Here is a 22,133-nt window from a genome sequence, read left to right as displayed (position 1 = left end):
GGATCCAGCGCAGTTGACACTTCTGCAAACTTATCAGGTCCCCCGGACTCTGTCAACATCTCCTTTATCTTGTACTACCTCCCCGTGCCCCCAACCCCCCGACCCCAGACTTGTGTGTTGGGTCAGTTCTTGTACAGACTCTTCACCCCGGCTCCAGTCACCCATCTAGCCGGATACTGGGGCGTCCCGAGGCAAGCCCTCCTCTCTCGGTTCCTGATGCCAGGGCTTTCCCGAGCTCTGGGAGGGCCTGGGAAGAAGCCGCCTTCACCACCCCCACGCGGTCCTTCCAGCCCACACGGGAGTCAGCGAGTCCCAACTGTGACCTGCTGGGCGCTCTGACAGAGCAGTTCTACTCTGTGATTCCTGGACCTTTCCTCCAGGCCAGGAACAGAAGCTCAGGACGGCAGAGCCTAGATCTGAGTAGTGAGAACATGCAAAGGGACATGTCCCTAACCCCAGCTGAACTCAGGCCTCACTCACACACACACACACACACACACACACACACACACATATCCTGGCTCCATCCCCAGCACCACACATGGTCCCCTGAGTCCTGCCAGGAATGATTCCTGAGTGTAGAGTCAATTGTGGCCCCCAAATAAAAATTGAAAAAAAAAAAAAAAAAAAAAAGATCAGGGGGTTGGAGTGACCACCAAAACATTGAACAGGCTTCCATAACACATACACACACACAAACATACACACCCTAGAGCTTACATGTCTTGTACTACACACCCTAGAGCTTACATGTCTTGTACTACAGAGCCTAGACTGTAACCTAGGAACGAGCCAGGAGCAGCTCCAGAGCACTGCCCCTCCCCCAAGCCTTTTCTCTGCCAAGTTCTACCCCCACCTCGCTATGATTTGGTTTCTGGGTCACAGCCTGTGGTGTGCAGGGGACCCTGTGATGCCTAGAACTGGATCGGGGCCTTCCACATGCAAAGTGTGTGCCTTTGCCCGCGGAGCCATCGCCAGCCCCGACCTTCAAACTAGTTTGCCTGGCAAATATTGAGAGGGAAGACAGGGAATCGGCCGACAACAATCACCTGCAACCCACCCAAGTTCACACCCCACACGGGCCGTGTGGCCTGCAGTGGGCTGCATGCCGTGTCTCTGGGACTTAGTTCCGACAACCTACAAATGGAATCAGCAAGACTACTGACTTTGTAAGGACATCAGCTGCTTTAAAAAAGATAATCCAAGTAAAACCATAGAAGGCTGGGCATTTAACAAGGGCTTCTGATTCCTTGGTTCTAGGTCACCTCCTCCATGCAGCCTTACCTGACTCTGCTCCCAACCCCCAATGAACCAGTCCGTCATTTGGGCAAGTGGGGGAACCAAAGCCATTCTTATATTTCTCCCAACAGTCCCCTCATCTGTGATTTTATTTCTGATCACCTAAGAGCCCAGCTCTCAACAGAAGGGGCCAGGTCTGCCCAGCATCTAGCACCTTGTTTACAAAAGAGGGTCAGTATCCGCAGACACAGAAATCTGAGTAGCTGGGACCAGAGCAAAAGTACAGTGGGGAAGGCACGTAGCTGGTCTGGGTTCAATCCCCGGCATCCCACTTAGTCCCCCAAGCCCCACCGGGAGTAATTCTTGCGTGCAGAGCCAGGAGTGACCTGCGCATCACAGGGCTTGATCCTTAAAGACAAAACCAACGGAAATCTGAGCAGTGAGTGGCTTTTTGCTAACTACTCGTGGTCAGCGGGATCTGCCTGGCTGGGCGAGAGGTCAGCATGTGGTCCAGGTGGAACCCGAGTGTCCTGAACCCGTGTGCCATGAACAGCATCGTCTCGGCCGCTTCCAGCTTTTCCCCCTCCGCAGAGTGCAAGTTCTCTCCTCCCTGGCCTTGCTCTTGCAGACTGGCTAACCACCGCGTGCCAGGAAGCCTCGAGTGGAGCCCCCTAATGGACTGGCACTGTCCCACTGCTCACAGGCCCCAGAAGCCTGGAATGATTTCCCCGACGATTCCAGTTCTTTGTCTCTCCTGCCTGGGTCAAGGGCTGCGCTGGAATTCACAGGTTAACATTCTGACATTGGCGCGCGGAGCGGTTCGCAGGAGCACAGCACTTCAAAATCCTCAATTTTGTTTTGCCAGATACTCTCATCGCTCCATGTTTATTTCAAGTTTGCATGTAGCATGTGTCCATTTTGATGGCTTGTATAGTGGTTCCGATCCGAACCGTGTTCATCCCTCCCATCAGCAACTTTGTTTAGTGATTTTAGAAATGACCTCAGCTGGGGCACAGCGGGTAGGGCGTTTGCCTTGCACGCGGCCGACCCGGGTTCGATCCCCAGCATCCCATATGGTCCCCCAAGCACCGCCAGGAATAATTCCTGAGTGCAAAGCCAGGAGTAACCGCTGGGTGTGACCCAAAAAGCAAAAAGCAAAAAGCAAAAAAAAAAAAAAAAGAAATGACCTCAGCTTTTCTTTTGGAGAGAGAATGAGAGAGAATGAGAGAGAGAGAGAGAGAGAGAGAGAGAGAGAGAGAGAGAGAGAGAGAGAGAGAGGCGGGGGAGAGAGAGAATAAGAGAAAGAGAGAGAGACTAATGTGATAGGATGACAGGACAGCCAGGGCCACAGCACAGACCAACCTCACAACTGATCAGAGGGGGCCCAGTTACCAATCTCTGACCCTGTTTCAATTTTTCCATGTCCACATTTTAGCCACAGAAGCCACTTGGCAATCACTTGTTCTTAGGCTGCAGCGAAGGTCCAGGCAAGCCTGTTGAGGACATCCTGCATCATTCTGACTCGAGTCTGGAGTCACTCATTAGCTCGTATTTTCCAGTCAAGTCAAGTCCTTGAGTGTTGTTTCAACTCTGCCTTCCTATCTTTCTCCTGGTGTTCCTTCCGTTTCCTCCTTCCCGGCCACCGAGCTCAGCAAACCTGGGAGACCCTATGCTGTTCTTCGCTGGGCTCAGGAGATCCCATGCGGCCAACTAAGTGCTCTCTCGCTCTTCCCTGGCGTGTCTGAAACTCCAACTCCTCATGGCAGTTGGTGCCCGCCAGGCTGAAGAGGATTCTCTTCTGAGTCAAAAAAAAAAAAAAAAAAAAAAGCCACAAATAGGAGCTGGGGCTCAGTGTTTGGACAACACCACCTGCTGACACCAGGTCTAGCTCTCTGGGGTCTTCTCCTGACTAGAAGTACGGGGAGTATCCACTGCGGCCCTGCCCAAAGGCTCCGGGGACGATGCATGTGGCTCAGGAGGGGGTCCCGGCACCTTTCCTCCCATGCATTGTGGCACCGGAACAGGCAGGGGTGGTCCCTGCCACCTCCCGCACCTGCTGAGTGACCCTGGAGTCCTTTTCTCCACGACTCAAGCAGTCTGGAGCCAGGCACCCAGCGCGAGCAGGAAGAGCGACAAGGCACCAGTTTGGGCCGTGGCTCCGGATGGTCCTTCTAACCAGCAGGCTCAGAAAGGGCCCCCATGTTCCCAGCCGGTTGGGAGCCCCGCGCCTTTCCAAGCCCGGCCACTCACTGCTACCGGCATGGGACCACCTTGCACGGCGAATTCATGTTCTGTGAGTGTTGGTGGTGACCCTAAAGTGACGTGAGTCTTGAAGGCTGACGGGTGAGCGACTGGCCAGACTTGTGACCACTCCCCTGCGGCCATACCCGAAAGCAGAGGGGAATTTTGGGGACAGGGTAGGGTCAGCCTGAGAGTCTGGCTGACAGCAGACGCGAAGTGAGTATGCGTGTCTGTGGGCTTTCAGAGAGAGTAACTTCCACAGCCCTCCGCATCCTGCAGAAGCGATACCTAGTTGCACCGAGACACCACTGGCTTCCAGACAAGTGCTTCACCTGCTGAGTAAAAGCTCCCTGGCGGAGGCCTGCCCTCGAGGAGGGAGATTCACAACCACTTTCCATGCAAACCCTATTGGTCTGGCTGCCAACGTTCAGAAACAGTCTCAGTACTAAACATGGGCACCAGATGTGGGCACTATCCCCAACAGGGATACTGGGCTCTACCCGCTACAGATTAAATTTCCCAGCTAAAGGCCCTCCCTCACACACACATCAATTCCCAGGCTGGGGCTCAGTGGGAGAGGGTGCGCCTTGCGTGTGTGAGGCCGTGGGCCTGACACCTGGCAATGCACGCACAAAGGACCAAAATGGAAAACTAGATCGAGCATCACCAGTCCAGAGAATCCTCCCGCACACTGTCAGCTGAGACAGCCCTTAGAGTCGAGATGGGCTCCACCTAGTCCTACCTGGGTCTTCCCTCTAAAGGGAAAAGAGGTGCCGAGACCTTAGACCATGGGACTAAATTCATTGGTAAAGATTACTTTACTCTCCTAGAAAAATACAACATTGCAAATTTCAGGGCTACAACTTAACCACTTTAGGGATTCCTGAGGGGTGGTGGTGGGGGAGGGACCTTCATAGCAGACCAGTAACATGTGGGAGAGAGGTGTATTAAATATGGTTGGATCAGGCGGACTTAAAAAAAAAAAAAGTTTTCCCACTTTTCCTCTTAAGGTAAAAACAAACCGAGATCTGCCTGGCTTGCGTGTGTCTGTGTGGAGGGCACACGGGGCGGACGGGCTGTCATGCAGTGGGCAGCAAGACGACTTCCTCTGCCGGGGGCCTCGTCGGGGGCGCTAAGGAGCAGTCACAGGAGAGGGCTTGGTCTCCAGCTGCTCCCCCTCATGCCCATGGAGACCCCGGAGCGTCTGTGTGGAAGGCGGGGCCCCCATCTTTCTCACAGGGGTGAGAGTGCAGAGAGCGTCCCAGGAAGTAGACAGGTCTGCTTGAAGAATAGAAATGTCCCCAGAGGTGGGGCAGAATAATCCATGAACACATAATCCTTCTGGGCAATACTGCTTCTGGACGGGGCCAGAAGAGGACTCAGGGGGCACTGCTGGGATAAGAAGGTTCTAGAGACGGGGCTATCTTCGGGGGCCGGAGTGGGGTAGGGGGCGAGAAACGTCTTTGTTCCAGCATTCCTATACGACAGCACTGGCGAACGTGATCTGAATTGTTACCAACGTCACTCTGCAAAGGCCAGTGGCCGTGAGTCAGGAGGCCACCGAGGTGGAAGAGACATTACATCTCAAGGCCAGTAGGGTGTCGAGACGGCCGGTGGCTGGGCCAGGCGGAGAAGCACGCGTGGAAAGGCTCTGTGGCTCAGAGGCCGATGGTCTGCAGGACCCGCCTCTCGTTGTCATTTAGGTGGCCGGAGAACATGATGTAGCAGGGCTGCTGAGCGAACTGGCAGAGGAAGTCCGTGAGGTATGCCTGCAGAGGCGAGGAGAGGGACACGACTGAGTGCCGCCAGGGCACGGGACACACTGGGGGGGGGGTGGGCGACACGTGGAGGAAGGCTGGTGTCTGGGGGGACGGCTCTCTCCCTCTTGGATCTAGTCTAACAACCCGGAGACTGAGGTCCACAGGGAACCGAGTCTCCCAAGAACCGTCGCACAGCCCAGCCCCAGCCCTTCCCGGCACAGCCTCCCTTGGCAGGCCTTGACTCCATCCCGGCATCACCCGGGCTCCCTGAGCACTGACCACAGCAGCTGGGCTCTGGCCGCTCACCTGCAGGTCGATCTGATACAGCGGGTCCTTCAGGGCATCCGGGTCGTCTTCCTCGTCATCCTCGTAGTAGTCCTCCTCTGCCGGAGACAGCCCACACAGGCGGGGTCAGCCCCGGGGAGAAGGGCCGGAGCCCAGGGCTCCCTCTCCTCAGCACCCCACTCTCGCCGCCAGTGAAAGAGCCACCGCGGTCCTGCTCACCGTATTTGCTTGTGGCAAGAATATCGGATAGGAGCTGACCAGCCAAGCCATCCTCCTCCTCTTCATCTTCCTCTTCTTGGTCCTCCCACATGTCGTTGGAGTCATCTGCTCGGGGACGAAAAGCAGCTAAGCACAGCACGCACTTTCCCCTCCCAAACCCCAAGAGGCCCGAAGAGCGAGGGCGCAGGGGCCGACACTCCAGCCGGGGCCTGGGAGGGTGAGAAGAGGTGGAGAAACCCTCGGGGACAATGACGCCTGGGAGGGTGCAAGGGTGCGCTGGCTCCTGGCTGCCCCCAGCCTCCGCCCCTCTAGGGCTGCAGGAAAGTCGCTCTGCAGGCACCCAGCAGCCCACCCAGGAGGTGCACAGTAAGCCCAGAGAGGAACACCAGAGACACCGAACTGACGGTCTGGAAACGTGTCACTGGCTCTGCTGGGCCGCCCATGGCCCGGGAGAGGGGGCCCGGGCACCTTGGTGCCAGTCCGCGGGAGTGGCCTGGCGCGCAGCATTGGCCTCCATCACGTTAGACAGCTCGTTGATGATCAGCTTCAGGATCTTGACCAGCAGAGGGATGTTCGTCCAGCGCTCAGGGTCTGGGGAGGAAAGCGACAGTTTCCAGTCAGACTGTCACGGGCTCACTTTTGGCAGCGCCCTCCCGAACCCGCTCCCCGTAGGATCTCTTCCCAGCCCTCGGCCTCTTCATTATCCAGGGGCCACAGGATCACACAAGGCACGGGGGCTGCATGCTGCTGGTTGTTCTGAGTTCTGCTATCACGAGAGGGCTCCGGCCCGCAGGAAAGCCCAGAAACCCACAACTCCATAGAACACGGTTACCAGGCCCCGGGACCTCAGTCTGAGGTGACTCAACAGACAGCCCAGTGAGCAGCACTGCCCTTCGCCCCACTGGTCACGAGCACAGGGGCCTGACCACAGACACATGCGAAGCCTGAAAGTCTATCAGTCCCTGGATGGAGCCGGAAGCTGGCAAGTCATAGCACCAGAGAGCGTTTGGGTTGGATTCCGGCCGCAGGGACATTCGTTCTGCTTTGAGTGCTTGGGGGCCGGCGTGGCGCCACCTACTTTTGGCCGACTTGGAGCGTGTGCGGACGCCCTCCTCCATGTTGCAGATCTCCTCGCCCTGCACGCGGATATCCTGCAGCCGCTTGTCGTCGGCGTTGATGCCGTGCTGGAGCAGTTTGCACAGGGCCACCGAGCTGGCGGAGAGATCCAGAGAGGGCCCGTCAGCCACCGAGCCGGGACTCACGCCACGGAGCTGAGTGCTCCGGTGCTGAGGCTCTCTCTGAGATGGTGACAGTGATGCTGGCAACTAGTGAGGTGAGTGCGAGCAAGCCGGCAGGGCCTGCAGTGGGCTAAGGAGAAGTGCCCCCCTGAATGAGGCTGCCTCCCCGGACGGTGTCATGGGCTGATGAGAGGCCGTGGGATCAGCACGCAGGACACCCAGTGAGAAAATCCAGGTTACAAAGATGGGGGCCTATGGCGGGGAACCAGGCCTTGGCAGGGGTGGGGATTTTGTGGCAGAGGACGACCTCTGGTCAGCAGAGAGCAAAGGGGACAGTTCCTCTCTGCCCAACTCTTGGAGATCTCAAGACGGAAGTTATTCGAAGACACAGATTAGTAACCAAGAAACACAGGCGGGGGGCTGGAGCGGCAGGAGAGCGGGGAGAGTGCTGGCCTTGAACGTGGCCCACCTGGGTTTCATCCCCAGCACCCCATACGGTTCCCTGAGCCTGCCAGGAGTGATCCCTGAACACAGAGCCAGGTACGACAGACGGGAGCCACTGAGGCACATGGGAGGGAGAAAGGGGAGGCAGAGGAAAGGCGCAAAGACGACGCGGGGAGGAAGCCCTACCTGACTTTGCCTTCGTACTGCCCATAGAACAGGTGCTGCCGGCTTGTCCACTCCGCCATCACGAACTCGAGCGCGGGCTTGCCCGTGGGTCCCGGGAGGCTGCACAGAAACTCCAGGAGCGGCTCCAGCTGGGTGTGCACCAGGTGGGCGAACACCATGATGAGGGACTATGGCGACAGGAAGGATAAGGGCTTCAGGGAGAGGAGACGAGGGCGAGCGGGACAGGGCAGTCAGGGCACGGGAGGACAGACAGACACGGCCCTGCAGAGCAGACCAGCGCGGCTGACGCCCGCCCCTGCGCCACTGTGCTCCTACCTGCATCACGCTCAGCGTCTCGGCCTGCTGCATCTTACTGAGGATGGCGCGCAGGATCTGGTCCAGGTTCTCCCCCAGCTCCCGCCCCGCCTTGGAGATGAGCGTGGAGACCAGGCGGCCCACGAAGGCTGCGGTGAACTCGGAGGTGCGGGGGTCGAGGAGCTGGCTCACCACCTGCATCACGTACCACAGCCCGTTGTGACCTTGCTCGTCGTGCCACTGGGCCACCTGCTCCAGTGTCACTGACACGTAGGCTCGCAAGCACTCACCACCGTTCTGAGGAGACAGGGTGACAAGCAGGATCAGCCACAGGGTGAGGCGTAGGCATCCCCGGGCCTCTGTCTCAGCAGGGGCAGCTGTTACTGGCGGGACTGTGGACGCTCCTGGGCTCATGGCAGCGTCAGTAAGACTGTCGCTGATGGAGCCTGGCACTGCCCGGCCCTGCTTCGCCCCGTCAGACATCTCAGAGAAAGGCCTCTCTGCGCGAAGAGGACCCGCAAACTGAGTCTTCACCCAGAGACCTACCTCTGGTTCCTTGGCTGAGAACTCTGGGGCCTTCTTGGAGTGGGGGCGAGAGCTCCCCCACAACCCTGCTCTACGTCCCGGAGCCCCGGCAGTCACCCCCACGTAAGCTCACTGCCCAGTTAAATAGTTTGGATCCAGTTTCTGGAGTGTGTGGCCACATCTGCAGCCACAAACACCTCCGAATCTACAATACTGGCAGCCCAGTAGGAGCCCGCCATATTAGGTGGGAAAGTAGGACAGAAGCCAGTAAGCTCAATAAGCAAGAACATTAACACTGAAAGCTCAACTAGCAACAACAGTCTAGGAAACCCTCAGACAAGACTTAACTGTCCCCATGGTAAGATAGAACAACTACCACCAATTTTCTCTTAATGAAGTATTTTTTGTTATAATTCCATTAGCCGTTTAGTGGTAGCAAGAAACAGAAAATAAATTATTTTGGACCTGCTATGGGGCTGGCTTGGGGGATGGTTGGGAAATGGGGGCAGTGGTGGAGGGGAGGTGACAGTGGTGGAGGGATTGGGGTGGGAATACTGAATGCCTGCAAACGCATCACTGAGCAAACTTTGTACACCATGATGTTTAAATACAGAGGGAGAAAGAAGACCTACCTCCGGTACTGGCAAATACATGCCTACGATGGCGCATACAGGAGCATACAGACTGGACACAAAAGCCCACTGACCAAGGCCTACCGCTTTGCTAACTGGACCAGCAGAACTATCCAGGAGAAACCTTCCTACGGCTGGATCTCTTCCGAAGTAGCGAGCGCAGACTGCGGGGCAGGGCGCCTGGCATCTGCCCGCTCCACCCCTGCACCACAGAGCGACAGGGACTGGTGTTTGGAGTCTGACCCTTCCCTGGCCCTATCTGTAGCTTTAAGCACGGCTGCAGCCCAGGCACCCACCTGCATGGTGGCGTTGTCGTCGGTGTGGAGGGTGCACTGCGCCACGGCGGGGAAGGCCTGGCAGATGAGGAGCTGGGAGAGGGGCGGCTTGGTGTTCCGCACGACAGTGGTCAGGATATCGATGGCGGTCTGTGGGCGAGAGTGAGAAACAGCCCAGACTGCTTCAAGCGCGGGGCAGAAGGCGGGCTGGAGGGGTCCCCATAACCCAGGTCCCGACTGGGTGGACATAACACTGTGACCCAGGGAAAGGCCACTTAGGAAGGACGAGTTTCAGAAAGGAATGACGAAAAGCAGACAGAGCTCGATGCCTCCTCACCGTCACCTAGCACCTGAGTCAAAGGGGTGGCAAGAGATTTGTGGCGGGGTGGGAAGGGTGGCGTGGACATGCCCCAGGTACCAGCCCTGGCATCAGTCAGAGAGGGGGGGTTGGTAATAAGGGGAGGCATATTCTTTTCCTTCTTGGTTCTGGGCCACACGCAGTGGTACTCAGGGCTCACTCCTGACTCTGCATTCTGGGATCACTCCTGGCAGCGCCTGGGGGACCACACTGGGTGCCAGGGATGGAACTGGGGTTTGGCTGCATGCAAGGCCTGTCTTATCAAGTGAAGCAAATTTATGTTTTCTGTCCACACTTGACAAAGGTCAGGGGCAAGTCCCACTGGGGCCTACATGGTGCTGGGAGTTAAGCCTGGGGGCCTTGCATGCGGAGCACGTGCGCAGACTTTTGCCCACCTTGGACCAACCATTCTGCTTGGGGAATAATGAGGGGAGAGACAGGAGGGAGATGGGGGGTGAGTGGTGGGGACGGGGGAGAGAAGGGCGGGGGGCTCCAGAAAGGAAAGGAAGGGAGACGGCACACCCGATGCTGGGAACAGCATCCACGGACACACCCACCTACCCACACCCCCTTACCGCACAGAGGCCGGCGGGGATCTTGTCTGCAGGGGCCTGCATGATGCTGACCAGAGTGGGGATCAGCCGCATCTGCATGGGGCCCTGACAAGCTTCGATCTGGGACAGCTCCTTGAAGATGTCCTGTGCCAGCGAAGCCACGACCGGATCTGGGAAGGAGAAGGGAATGCACGATGTTTCTGACGGAGGGTCTGCACAAGCGCTGGCTCCACGGTGCCCGGCTACGGCACATCTGCCGACAGAGGCTCACGCTCCTGAGGCTGGGCCACACGAGCAGTGGCTGCAGGAGGCCACTGACCTCCTGAAGTCGAGTGCACGCACACCTCCCTGAGCAACACAAAACTGCAAGCTATGCCTCAGACAAACATGACTCTTTTATTGGGGCAAATTTTTTTTTTTTTTTGGTGCAGGGTGGGAGGGGGTTTGGGTCACACTTGGTGGTGCTTAGGACTTAGTCCTGGTGGTGCTTGGGGAACCTTATGAGATGCCGGGGATCAAACCCAGGTAGGCTACGTGCAAGACAAATGCCCTACCTGCTGTTCTATCACTCCAGGCCCCCACATTATTTTTCAGTTTTTTGTTGTTGCAACTGGTGGTGCTCAGGGATTGTTCCTGGCATCTTGGGGGACCATGTGATACTGGGGAATGAGCCCAGGGCTTCTCAATATAAGCCTGTATTCTAGTCCTTTGAGCCATCTCCCTAGCCCCTGAAGTTTCATTTTCAGTGGCTGCATAGTATCTCATTATAGATACTTGGTGTTATTATTTCTAATTTTCTTTTAAACCTATGAAAAACAGCAGATGAACACTTTTGGTCATGAGTTTTTTCAAAAGAACTCAGTATAGGGGCTGGAGAGACAGTATAGGGCTAAGGCATTTGCCTTGCCCAGGGCTGGCCCTGGTTGGATCCCCAGCACCACATGTTTCCCAAGGAATGCCAGGATGATCCCTGAGCAGAGCCAGGAGTAAATGCTGAGTAGTCTGGGTATGCTTCGCCCGGCGCCCCCCACCCCCATGTTCAGTGTCTACTAAATTATAGATCTAAAATCTAGATCTTTTAGAAAGTATCTGCTTCAGTTGTTCAATTTCCTACTTTATCACGAAAACTGTAAATTTCTGTTTGGGCCCTCCTAGGCTCTGTACTCCTGGAGAGGCTGGAGGGACCATATGGGGTGCTGCGGACTGAAACTGGGTCAGTCACGTGAGCAAGGCAAGCACCCTACCCACTGTACTCTCTCTCTAGGCCCCATGGCCTTCTTTTAGTACCGCTGTACTTACAGCACAACTCTCTACTCTTACATTCTTTTCTTTTGGGCCATGACCAGCAAGGTCCAGGGGTCACCCCTGCTCAGGGTTCCTGTGGCACCAGGAATCCAACCCAGGGCTGCTGTATGCTGAGCATGAAGGCCATCTCCCTGACCTGTGACGCTCCAGACCATCAGACCTACAGAAACTTCCACCCAAGCTCACCCCCCAGGACCTTTCCTCAATGCCCCTCCTGCCACCCCCGCCAGCTGCGTACCGTTACTGTACTTGAGGAAGATGGCGATGGTGAAGGGGCAGATTTTGCTCTCCATGCTGGCAGTGAATTCCGGGTCTACGGTGCAGACGATACACAGGGTCTCCATGACCAGGTTGAGGACCTCGGAGCTGAACTGGGCCGCGAGGTGGATCAGGCCGTCCAGGATGCTGGGGAGGAAGGGCTGCAGCACGTGTGTGCTCTCCGACACCTTGAGCTGGTCACAGTAACTGCAGAGAACGAGGAAGAGAGACACGCTGCGGGGGGCGGTTCTGACCAGCGCCACATGGCAGCAGTGCGCTGTGTAGGCGGAGGAAAGACGTGAGCTGGTTAAGTTTTTGACATCTTACACTGTTTTTTTTTCCTTTTTGGGTCACACCTGGCAATGCTCAGGGGCTACTCCTGGTTCTGTGCACTCATGAATTCCTTCTGGCGGTCCTTTGGGGACCATATGGGATGCTGGGAATTGAACCTGGGTTGGCCGACTGCAAGGCAAACGCCCTACCCGCTGTGCTATCGTTCTAGCTGTTGGTTTGTTTTTAAAAGATCTGTTTTGTTTTTAGGTCAACACCTTGCAGTACTCAGGGCTTACTCCTGGCTCTGCACTCAGGAATCACCCCTGGTGGTGCTCAGAAACCATGGGATGCTGGGACTGAATCTAGGTGGGCCATGTGCAAGACAAGCACCCTACCTTCTGTACTATCTCACCAGCCCCTTACTTCGGCTTATTTTTATACATATCAGCAACATAACTTTTGGGGCAGTTTTTGTTTTTTAGGTGGGGGGCACACCTGGCAATTCTCGGGACCATATGGGGTGTTGGGAATAGAACCCAGGTCAGCCACATGCAAAGCAAATTCTGTACCCAATGTACTATAATTCTGGCCCATGCAACACAATTTTTATGCTAATTTGCTGCTTTTACTTTTTTAACATGTAATCACCACCTCTCATTCTGGGTAACTCAGGGAAGGGACCACCAAGTAAAATGTGATTGGAGGTCATGTGGGGGAAGAGTGAGGCAGGCGGAATACAGACTAGAGACTGAACACAATGGCCACTCAACACCTTTATTGCAAGCCACAACACCTAATCAGAGAGAGAGAACAAAAGGGAATTCCCTGCCATAGTGGCAGGGTGGGGTGGGGGGAGACGGGACTGGGGAGGGGGGGAGGGATGTTGGGTTTACGGGTGGTGGAGAATGGACACTGGTGAAGGGATGGGTTATCGAACTTTGTATGGGGGAAGCATGAGCACAAAGATGTATGGATCTGTAACTGTACCCTCACGATGACTCTCTAATTAAAAATAAACTAATAAAAAAAAAAAACATGTAATCACCACAAGATACACTTTCACAAACTTGTTCATGATTGGGTTATTTCAGTCATACAATGTTTCGACACCCAACTCTTCACTGGTGTACATTTGCCACCATCAGTGTTTCTCAGTTTCCCTCCCAACACCCCCCTAATTTATTTTGCTTTGTTTTTGCTGTTTCCTCTAAAATGTTTTTCATTTCTCTATCACTCTGTGTTGAAGTATAGCCCAGTTCTGTAATCATACTCAAATAGTCTAGATATATGGCACATGTTATGGTGCCTCAGACTATCACTGGTCACATCCCTAAGATTTCCATGTAGATTGCTGTTATTCTGCAGTGACCAGGCTCCAACCCTGCGCTTCATAAAAATGAGGCAACTCCTTTGAAGCAGCACCATCTGGCTGGCTTATCTGCTGAAGAGTGTTTAGTAATTCTTCCAACATTTCAGTACTTTTTTGCTGTTAATTCATAAATCATTTTTAACAGTCACATTACAAAAGCTGTCTTTAGATACACTGTGAAACATATTAGCTAACTCTCACATTTATTTAACTACAGAAAGGAAACAGGTAAGAATAAAAACATTGTATCTGTTTTTTAAACAGAACCTAACAGAAACAAAATGTAGTTTACAGGGTTTTCTGGGCCTGACTCAGGCAGATCAGAAGACCACGTGATAGGATGCCCGGGATCCAACCCGGGCCGGCCGTGTGCAATGCAAATGTCCTCCCCACTGTACTATCTCTCTGGCCCTCAGCTTACATGTTTTTGAAAATCCCCTATAACCACTCTTCCGGTTCCAGTGCTCGGGGAGCTGCCGTCGTGGTGCAGACATGGCCAAGTCCAAGAACCACACCACGCACAACCAGTCTCGAAAATGGCACAGAAATGGCATTAAGAAACCTTGGTCACAGCCATATGAGTCTCTTAAAGGGGTGGACCCCAAATTCCTGAGGAACATGCGTTTTGCCAAAAAGCACAAGAAGGGCCTGAAGAAGATGCAGGCCAATAATGCTAAGGCCACGAGCGCCCGTGCCGAGGCCTTCAAGGCCCTGGTGAAGCCCAAGCAGGCTAGGCCCGTGGTCACAAAGAAGAACAGTCGCAAGCTCAGTCGACTTGCGTATATTGCTCACCCCAGGCTTGGGAAAAATGCTCGTGCCCACATTGCCAAGGGTCTCAGGCTTTGCCGGCCAAAAACCAAGGTTGAAACCAAGGATCCAACCAAGGCTAAAACCAAGGTTCAAATGAAGGCTAAAGCCAAGGCTCGAATGAAGGCTAAAGCCAAGCCCCAGAGTTAGACCCAGACGGCTGCAGCTCCAGCACCAGCTCAAGCTTCCAAAGGTGCCCAGGCTCCTGCCAAGGCTCCCTAAGAGGCTGCTGTCAGTGTGAGCGTGGAAGGACTGGTGCGATCTCTGGGCTGTCTCCAGTCTGGGTCCTCCTGTGCTGTTTGTACAAATAAACCTGAGAGCAGGGAAAAAAAAAATCCCTATAACCACATTAGTTGGTTTGTGGGCACCCATTCCAGACTTTGGGCTTGGGGGGCACTGGCAAAGACAGGAATGAAACCCAGGGTCTCACATGGCAGGGTATGTGCTCAACTGGGCCAATACCCCTAACCCCATATTGTTTTTACTGACTAGGCGCTTCAAACCACCACAAAGGCCAGTGAAACTGTCCATTGAACTTTTGGTTTGGGGCCTATAACACGATAACATGATTTTTGTACCACCCTGCTTTCATCTGACAAGTCAAACTGGCACCAGACCCTGGCCAGCTCTCAACCATCTCTCTACTGGCACCCAGGGCACGCCCCCTCCACGACTCCATTTCAAGAACTTATGGTCACTTTTATCCTCTACTAACCCTGAAATGACACATCCCAATTTCTGGGCAATCATAGGAATTTGGTCACTGCCCCTGAGATCCTGTTATTCCATGCTGAGTGTGGACTTGCTTTTGGAAGTCAAGTGCATCTATCTGTGACTTTAAAAAACAAAAAAACTTAAATTATTCCCAATACCTAGTTTTTAACTTGCCCTACCTCAAAATCTTCAAGGAAAAGCACCCTCAACCCCAATCCGGGAAGAAGCTATTTTATTTACCCTGTGGCTTCATGTGCCACCTGGCACACCAGGATTTTCTTTGAGAAAGCCTGACTCTGAGCCCAATAAAACAATAAGAGTTTAGATTATTGGAACAAGAATCAGTTTCCGATTTTCAAAAAGCTCACAATGGCAGCTAAAATAACACAGCCATGGAGCGAGCCTGGGACCAGAGCAAACGAATAGGAACTACAATAATTTGCGAATAGGAACTACAATAATTTGGGCAGAGAAGCAGAGGAAAAAAATGCCTGAATGGCAGCAGTGGGAGATGGGAAAAGGCGACAAAGTCAGAATCCAAAAAGGCAGAGATCTGGGATAGCTGTTTTTTTTTTTTTTTTTTTTTTTTAAATTGAAACAGAGAAAACAAGGTGCCTAGGAAGCCCGAGATTTCCTGAGATGGGGACGGCGGGGCCGGGGCCGGTGAGGCGCAGCACGGCCTGTGTCACGCTTCAGGCACTGACAGACACTCAGCTGCGTCCGCACAGGCAGCCCCTATGCTAAACAGAGCTCTGGAGAGAGGTCGCAGAAATACAATCTGAGAAATGAGACACAAGTAAAACCACCTGTTGACTAGCTTCTGGACTCAGAGCTGATGTAAGATAGGTACAGGCATACGTCAGTGAGAACATTAGTCGATAGAGGCTGCAATGAAAACTAGGCCCATTCCAAAAGGTTCTATATGGAAGATTGAAAGAGATCTTTCTCGTACTGTAGAAAATTATTATTTCATTAGGGAAATATAAGCCTGTCCATTAAGAATAAAAAATGTGTTCAACAGTTTAGCTATATAAAGTACTCTCATTAAATGAATTATGCTAATAAAAAAAAAAAGAAAAAAAAAGAAAACTAGGCCCAAAGAAATGTTACTGCTACATCAGAAAGTACACATTCGGAGACGGCAGGTCGGGTCTGGAAAACTGAAGGGCAGAATCACTAGGTGAATAATGGCTTGAACTAAAAACATGTTCCCAGAACAAGTTCTTTGCTGGACCCACAAATTTTTAACTTCAAAGGTCCCAGCTGCTAATGCATGACAGAAAAATCTAGAAACGTCTATGAATGTCTTTTTCCTTTAGCATGCAAGTCCAGAACTTTTGGGGAGACGATTCATCTTTCAGGAAAATCTCTGTCCACCTGTCAAGACTTGAGCATTATTATTCTATTTTTTGGTTTGGGGCCACACCCAGCAGTTCTCAGGGGTTACTCCTGGAAGACTCGGGAGACCATATGGGATACCAGGAATCGAACCTGGGTGGGCTGGGTGCAAGACAAGAGCCCTACCCACAATACTAATTCTCTCTTAAGTCCCTAGATTTGTATTTTTTTTTTGCTTTTTGGGTCACACCTGGCGATGCACAGGGGTTACTCCTGGCTCTGCACTCAGGAATTACCCCTGGCCGTGCTCAGGGGACCATATGGGATGCTGGGATTTGAACCTGGGTCGGCCGAGTGCAAGGCAAACACCCTACCCGCTGTGCTATCACTCCAGCCCCAGATTTGTATATTATTTTAAAAAATACTTCTAATTAGGAAAGGAATAAACATAAACATAAACACTTCCCCCCATAACTGAATTTTTCCAACTTTAGGGCATAACTGACACAAAAGAGCAGACCCAAAGGACAGAGTGGAGGTGACCTGACATGGACGCTGCAGATCTAGCCTGCTAGAACGCCTATCTGTCCCCAGGACTGTCTTTGTGTGTGGACACTGACCTTTTTATTTGGGGGGAGGAGGGAATGGGAGGGCCAGGGGTGGGATTCTGTACCTGTCTGTTGCAGTTAGCTGGTTCAGAAAGGAAGTTCCCAAACTTATTTGGGCTACCTACTCCACTGTTTGAAAAACAATCCAAACACTCATTGTCTGCCCCACTGTAAATCTACCTTCTTTAGGTGAACAAACGGAAAGTCCCCCTGCCAACTGCACCCAAGGCTACTACTGATCATTCCAGGGTCCCTAAGGGATAGTTTCACACACCCTGGAAACACTTGTCTAGAGGAAACCTCAAGTCCAATGTTTCTTGTTGACAGCTCAATTAAACATTTGTTGTTAAGGGGCTGGAGCAATAGCACAGCGGGTAGGGCATTTGCCTTGCAAGCGGCCGACCTGGGTTCGATTCCCAGCATCCCATATGGTCCCCTGAGCACCGCCAGGGATAATTCCTGAGTGCAGAGCCAGGAGTAACCCCCTGTGCAGAGCCAGGTGTGACCCAAAAAGCAAAAAACAAAACAAAAAAAACATTTGTTGTTAAAACAGAGGTACTGGCATTCTCTATTATTATACTCTCGTCTATGTCTTCCTTCAGATGGCTTAATATATACTTACTTAGGTGCTCAAAGGTAGGGCGCATACATGTAATTATTAAATTCTACTGATGAATTAACCTATATTACAATCTCTTTGTCTCTTAAGGATTTGAATGTTTTTTTTGGGGGGCGGCCCACACCATTAATTGCTCAGGGCTTACTCCTGGGAGGCCTTGGGGGACCATACGTGGTGCTGGGGATTAAAACCGTGTCAGTTACATGCAAAACAAATGCCCTACTTGCTATACTACTGCTCAGATCCTTAGTTAGATCTAAAAACTATTCAGTTACTAGGTCCTTTTACGAGAGAATTTTATGCATGAATTAACAGGTAAAAATTTACTAGGCCATCTGATTGTTCTCTGGTTCTTTCATAGTTGCTTTATTCCTCTCTTCCTCTCATTTCGCCTTTCCTTGTGAACTGAAGATTTTCTGGAGGAATGCTTGGATTTCCCCTTCTCTATCTTTTATATACCTACTGTAGAATTGCGCTTGTGGTTTCTGTGAAGTTTACATGAAATATATAGACATAATGACTTATTTCACTTGTCAAATGGTAACTGATAATATACAAAAAAAAACTCAACATGTTAAACATTTAATTGTATACATGTATACATGGTAGGGGTCTCATCTGCCGGGACTTAGTGGAACCATTGGGTACCTAATCTCTCCCTTTAAATTAAAAAAAAATTTCTTTCTTTTTTTTTTTTGCAGGGGGGCACACCTGGCAGTGCTCAGGGCTTCCTCCTGGCTCTGCTTCAGGAATCACTCCTTGTGGACTTGGGAGAATACAGTTCATTTGCTACTTAAATTTGTTTTGGATTTTTCATTGACTTCCGATTGGTTTACAGTATCTTGGAGTTTTAGGGGCTGGGCTTGGCACCTCTATTGCTATGTCACTGTCAACCCTCCCTCCCCCAGCGCCCAGGGCCACCCCACCTGGTTTGGAAACACCCCTCCTCGTTCCTCCTCTGAGGATGGCCTCAGAGTCCAACTGTTTCTTGCTGGTTTACTTTAATTCCTATTTCCTGTGCGTCAAGCCATCTGACAATAATTCTATCCTCATTTCACTTCCAGTTCACCCATTTCCTTCCTCAGCCACCCCTTGCAGTGGAGATGATGGGGAGGGCCTATTCCCAGCAGACGGCTGACGCCAACAGTGCTCAGCAATGTGCCAGCTGGAAATGGACCCTGGGGCTCCCATGAGCAAATTTGGGCTCTCTTCCTGGCCTACACCTGAATCTTTCTTAATGGCAGAGTAACATTCCATTGTTTAAACCAAAGTTATTTCTTTTTTGAAGCGGGGCTGGCAGCATATAAAGCGGTGCTCAGGGGCTACTCCCGGCTTGATGCTCAGGGCGAACCACAGGCAAAGCAGGCACTCCCTGATCCCCGGAGCTATTCTCCCTGCCCACAGCTTCTTTACTCAGCCAGCTGCTGACAGGCAGTTAGCCTGATTCCATATCCTGGCTACTGTAAATGATACCACATTGAACCCTTTGCATGTTTTCTTATCCTTCAGATACATACTAAATGCTTAGGGGTATTTTTAGATTATCCTGAATTTCTAACTTTCTTTTGGTTTTTGGTCACACACAGTGATGCTCAGGGGTTACTTCGGGCTCTGCACTCAAACCATTCCTGGCAGTGCTTGGGGGACCATACGGGATACTGGGGAATGACCCCGAATCAGCTATATGCATGGCAAACACCCTACCTGCTGCACTATCCCTCCAGACTGTATTTATTTTTAAATTTTATTTCTTAATTTTTATTTATTTATTTACTTATTTATTTTTTGCTTTTTGGGTCACACCTGACAATGCACAAGGGTTAATCCTGGCTCTGCACTCAGGAATTACCTCTGGCGGTGCTCAGGGGACCATATGGGATGCTGGGAATCGAACCCGGGTCGGCCGCGTGCAAGGCAAACGCCCTACCCGCTGTGCTATTGCTCCAGCCCCTATTTATTTTACTTTTAGGGTCACACTCAGTGGTGCTCAGGGGTTACTCCAGACTCTGCACTCAGGAAATACTCTTAGCGGTGCTTGGGGGACCATACGGGATGCTGGGGGTTGAATCCAAGTTGACCGCATGCAAGGCAAACACCCTCTTCACTGTGTATTTCTTTATTTTTGGTAGTGGTGGTGTTTCTTACTGCTACTCAGTGGCCTGAGATTTTAATCTAGCTTTACTCAACCTGGCAGGGGGCTGAAGGTTCATTGTGCAACCCAGCAACGTAGTGCAGATCAGGCTGGGTGGCATGCTACGGGTCACCAGGGCTATCCAGTGGTGCTCAAGGGCCACCAGTGTTACACTCAAATCCTGGGGGTGGAGGTTTGGTGGCTGTCCACGATGTGGTACCAAGGACTGAACTCAAAACTTCACATATACAAGGCTCATCTTTTATTAACTTTGTGGTGCTTGTGCTTGGAGATTTTTTTCAAGAACTATCCATACTGCTTTTCCAAAAAACACTAAGAATTAGAAATCCTTTTTGTCTGTGTTCTTGTCAACATCACTTTTAGCCTCACTGATAAGGGACACTCTCAGAGTTGGAGGTGACAGGTCAGTATTTTTTTTTTGCTTTTTGGGTCACACCCAGCAATGCTCAGGGGTTACTCCTGGCTTTGCACTCAGGAATTACTCCTGGCAGTGCTTGGGGGACCATATGGGATGCCGGGGATCGAACCCGGGTTGGCCGCGTGCAAGGCAAACGCCCTACCCACTGTGCTATCACTCCGGCCCTGTTTTTTTGATTTGCATTTGCCTAATTAAGTGATTCTGTGCATTTTGGGATGTGCTTGTGGGCCACCTGTATGGCTTCTTTTCATTCAGGACCCTGGTCCATTTTGTAATGGGTCTTGTTAGTATTTCCTGTCGAGTGAGTCTTTCATATTTTGGATACAAGCACTTTTTCTTTTTTGGGTCACACCCAGCGATGCACAGGGGTTACTCCTGGCTCATGCACTCAGGAATTACTCCTGGAGGTGCTTGGGGGACCATATGGGATGCTAGGAACCAAACCTGGGTTGGCCTCGTACAAGGCAAATGCCCTACCCTCTGTGCTATCGCTCCAGCCCCGGATACTAGCACTTTAATAAGGATATATGGATGTACTATTATTTTCTCCCAACTGGGAGGCTGCCTTTTAGTTTCTGCTTTTTTTTGTGTGTGTGTGTGGAAGAACCCACGTTCCCGCCCGCCCCTCCCCGCAAAACACACACACTGTGGCACAGCTGACAGGGGTGGGGTGAGGTGTGTGTTCCCCAACAGCAGAGCCACAAAACAGTGCTCAGGGACACAGGGCAGCATAAGGAGCTCTTGCAAAGTAGCAGCTTCAGTGCCCAAGCCAGGCCCAGGCCTTGCAGAAACTTGCTTATTTTCTCTAGTCCCATTTCTTCTGAACTTTTGCTTGCCTCACAACTGGAGCTGAAGTTCCAAATACATGTCTGACAAGAGAGGTCCTGGAGTGCACCACTTGCTCTTCCCCATTTATGGTTTCAGGCCTGATATCCAAAACTTTAATCCATCTCGAGTAAAGGTTTGTGTAAAATGTCAGTGATCAAACTTCACTTTTCTTGCATGTGGCAATCCAGTTTTTCCATCACCATTTGTTGAAAAGGCTTTTTATTTTTCTCCACTGGATGTGAACTCTCTGTATCATACTGCTTGGTACTCAAGAATCTCTTTGGCAGTACTTGGAGGGGAGTCTCTGGTGGGGATGGGGATCAACCCCCAGGTTCCTGGATGGAAACATGCATTCCAGCCCTTTTAGTCATCTCCCTGATTGCCTCCATGTATGATTTTGGCTTTTTTGCAGGTAAGACAGTCAGAGATGTGTGGTTATTACTGGGAGCTATTCTAATCCCACTGATTGGTGTGCCTGTGTTTGTTCTAATACCATACCGTTTTAGTTACTATTGCTTTGAAATATTATTAGAAACCAAGAAATATGACATCCCATTCTTTTTCTCTCATAACTGCTTTGGCTATTTGTGGTGTGCTTTTTTTGGTGTGTGTGATTCTATTCACACACACACACACACACACACACACAGACACACACACACACGTGTACGTTTTTCTTCGGGTGGTGGTGGGGATCAAACCCAGGTCGCATGCACACAAAGCATGCCCTTTGCTATTGACCCACATCCTTGCCTTCACCGTTGGCATTTTGACAGGGAGTCTGTTAAGTCTGTATACAGTCTGCATGTGCCTTTTTTTCCCCCCACCATTTTGGGGCGATATCAGGCAGTGCTTAGGGGAACCTCTGGCTCTGCAGTCAGGAATCACTCCTGACCATATGGGATGCCAGGGATTGAGCCCAGGTCAGTTCATGTAAAGCAAGAGCCCTACCTGCTATACTATTGCTCTGGCTCCAGCTTTAAGCTTTTCACCAATGAATATGAGAAATGATTTAGCACACTGAATATTCTGGAGTCATTTTCTAGGTACCACAGACTGATTCAGGGCCTCACGTGCGCAAAGCAGGTACTCTATCAGGGCCATCATGGGCCCTGATTCGCTGAGTATTGAGTGAGCTATAGGTTTATCATATATGGTCTCATTTGAGACACACTCCTGTCAGTTACTAAGCAG

At 51.8% G+C, this 22,133-nt stretch overlaps 2 protein-coding genes across 2 annotated transcripts in view; one reads left to right on the top strand and one right to left on the bottom strand.

Moving 5' to 3' along the window:
• Positions 1–4,279: 4,279 nt before the first annotated feature.
• The window catches only part of IPO9 (importin 9), a 58,759-nt gene continuing 40,905 nt past the window's right edge, over positions 4,280–22,133 (bottom strand). The window contains exons 15-24 of the mRNA XM_055144398.1: positions 11,794–12,020; positions 10,272–10,420; positions 9,360–9,488; positions 7,928–8,203; positions 7,613–7,779; positions 6,823–6,956; positions 6,213–6,335; positions 5,745–5,849; positions 5,547–5,623; positions 4,280–5,249 (exon numbers count right to left, since the gene is read on the bottom strand). Of these exons, the coding sequence (XP_055000373.1) occupies positions 5,139–5,249; positions 5,547–5,623; positions 5,745–5,849; positions 6,213–6,335; positions 6,823–6,956; positions 7,613–7,779; positions 7,928–8,203; positions 9,360–9,488; positions 10,272–10,420; positions 11,794–12,020 (1,498 nt within the window). The 3' untranslated portion in view covers positions 4,280–5,138. The remainder of the gene's footprint in view (positions 5,250–5,546; positions 5,624–5,744; positions 5,850–6,212; positions 6,336–6,822; positions 6,957–7,612; positions 7,780–7,927; positions 8,204–9,359; positions 9,489–10,271; positions 10,421–11,793; positions 12,021–22,133) is intronic.
• LOC105943064 (60S ribosomal protein L29-like) lies at positions 13,612–14,583 on the top strand. The gene has a single exon (XM_055144399.1). It carries the CDS (start codon positions 13,948–13,950, stop codon positions 14,410–14,412), a length of 465 nt encoding a protein of 154 aa, XP_055000374.1. The 5' UTR covers positions 13,612–13,947; the 3' UTR covers positions 14,413–14,583.

Source organism: Sorex araneus, chromosome 7 (assembly GCF_027595985.1).
Source record: "Sorex araneus isolate mSorAra2 chromosome 7, mSorAra2.pri, whole genome shotgun sequence".
In the NCBI taxonomy this organism is placed as follows: domain Eukaryota; kingdom Metazoa; phylum Chordata; class Mammalia; order Eulipotyphla; family Soricidae; genus Sorex; species Sorex araneus.
The sequence above is the reverse complement of the archived record's forward strand: the minus strand, read 5'-3'. Positions and strand labels throughout refer to the sequence as shown.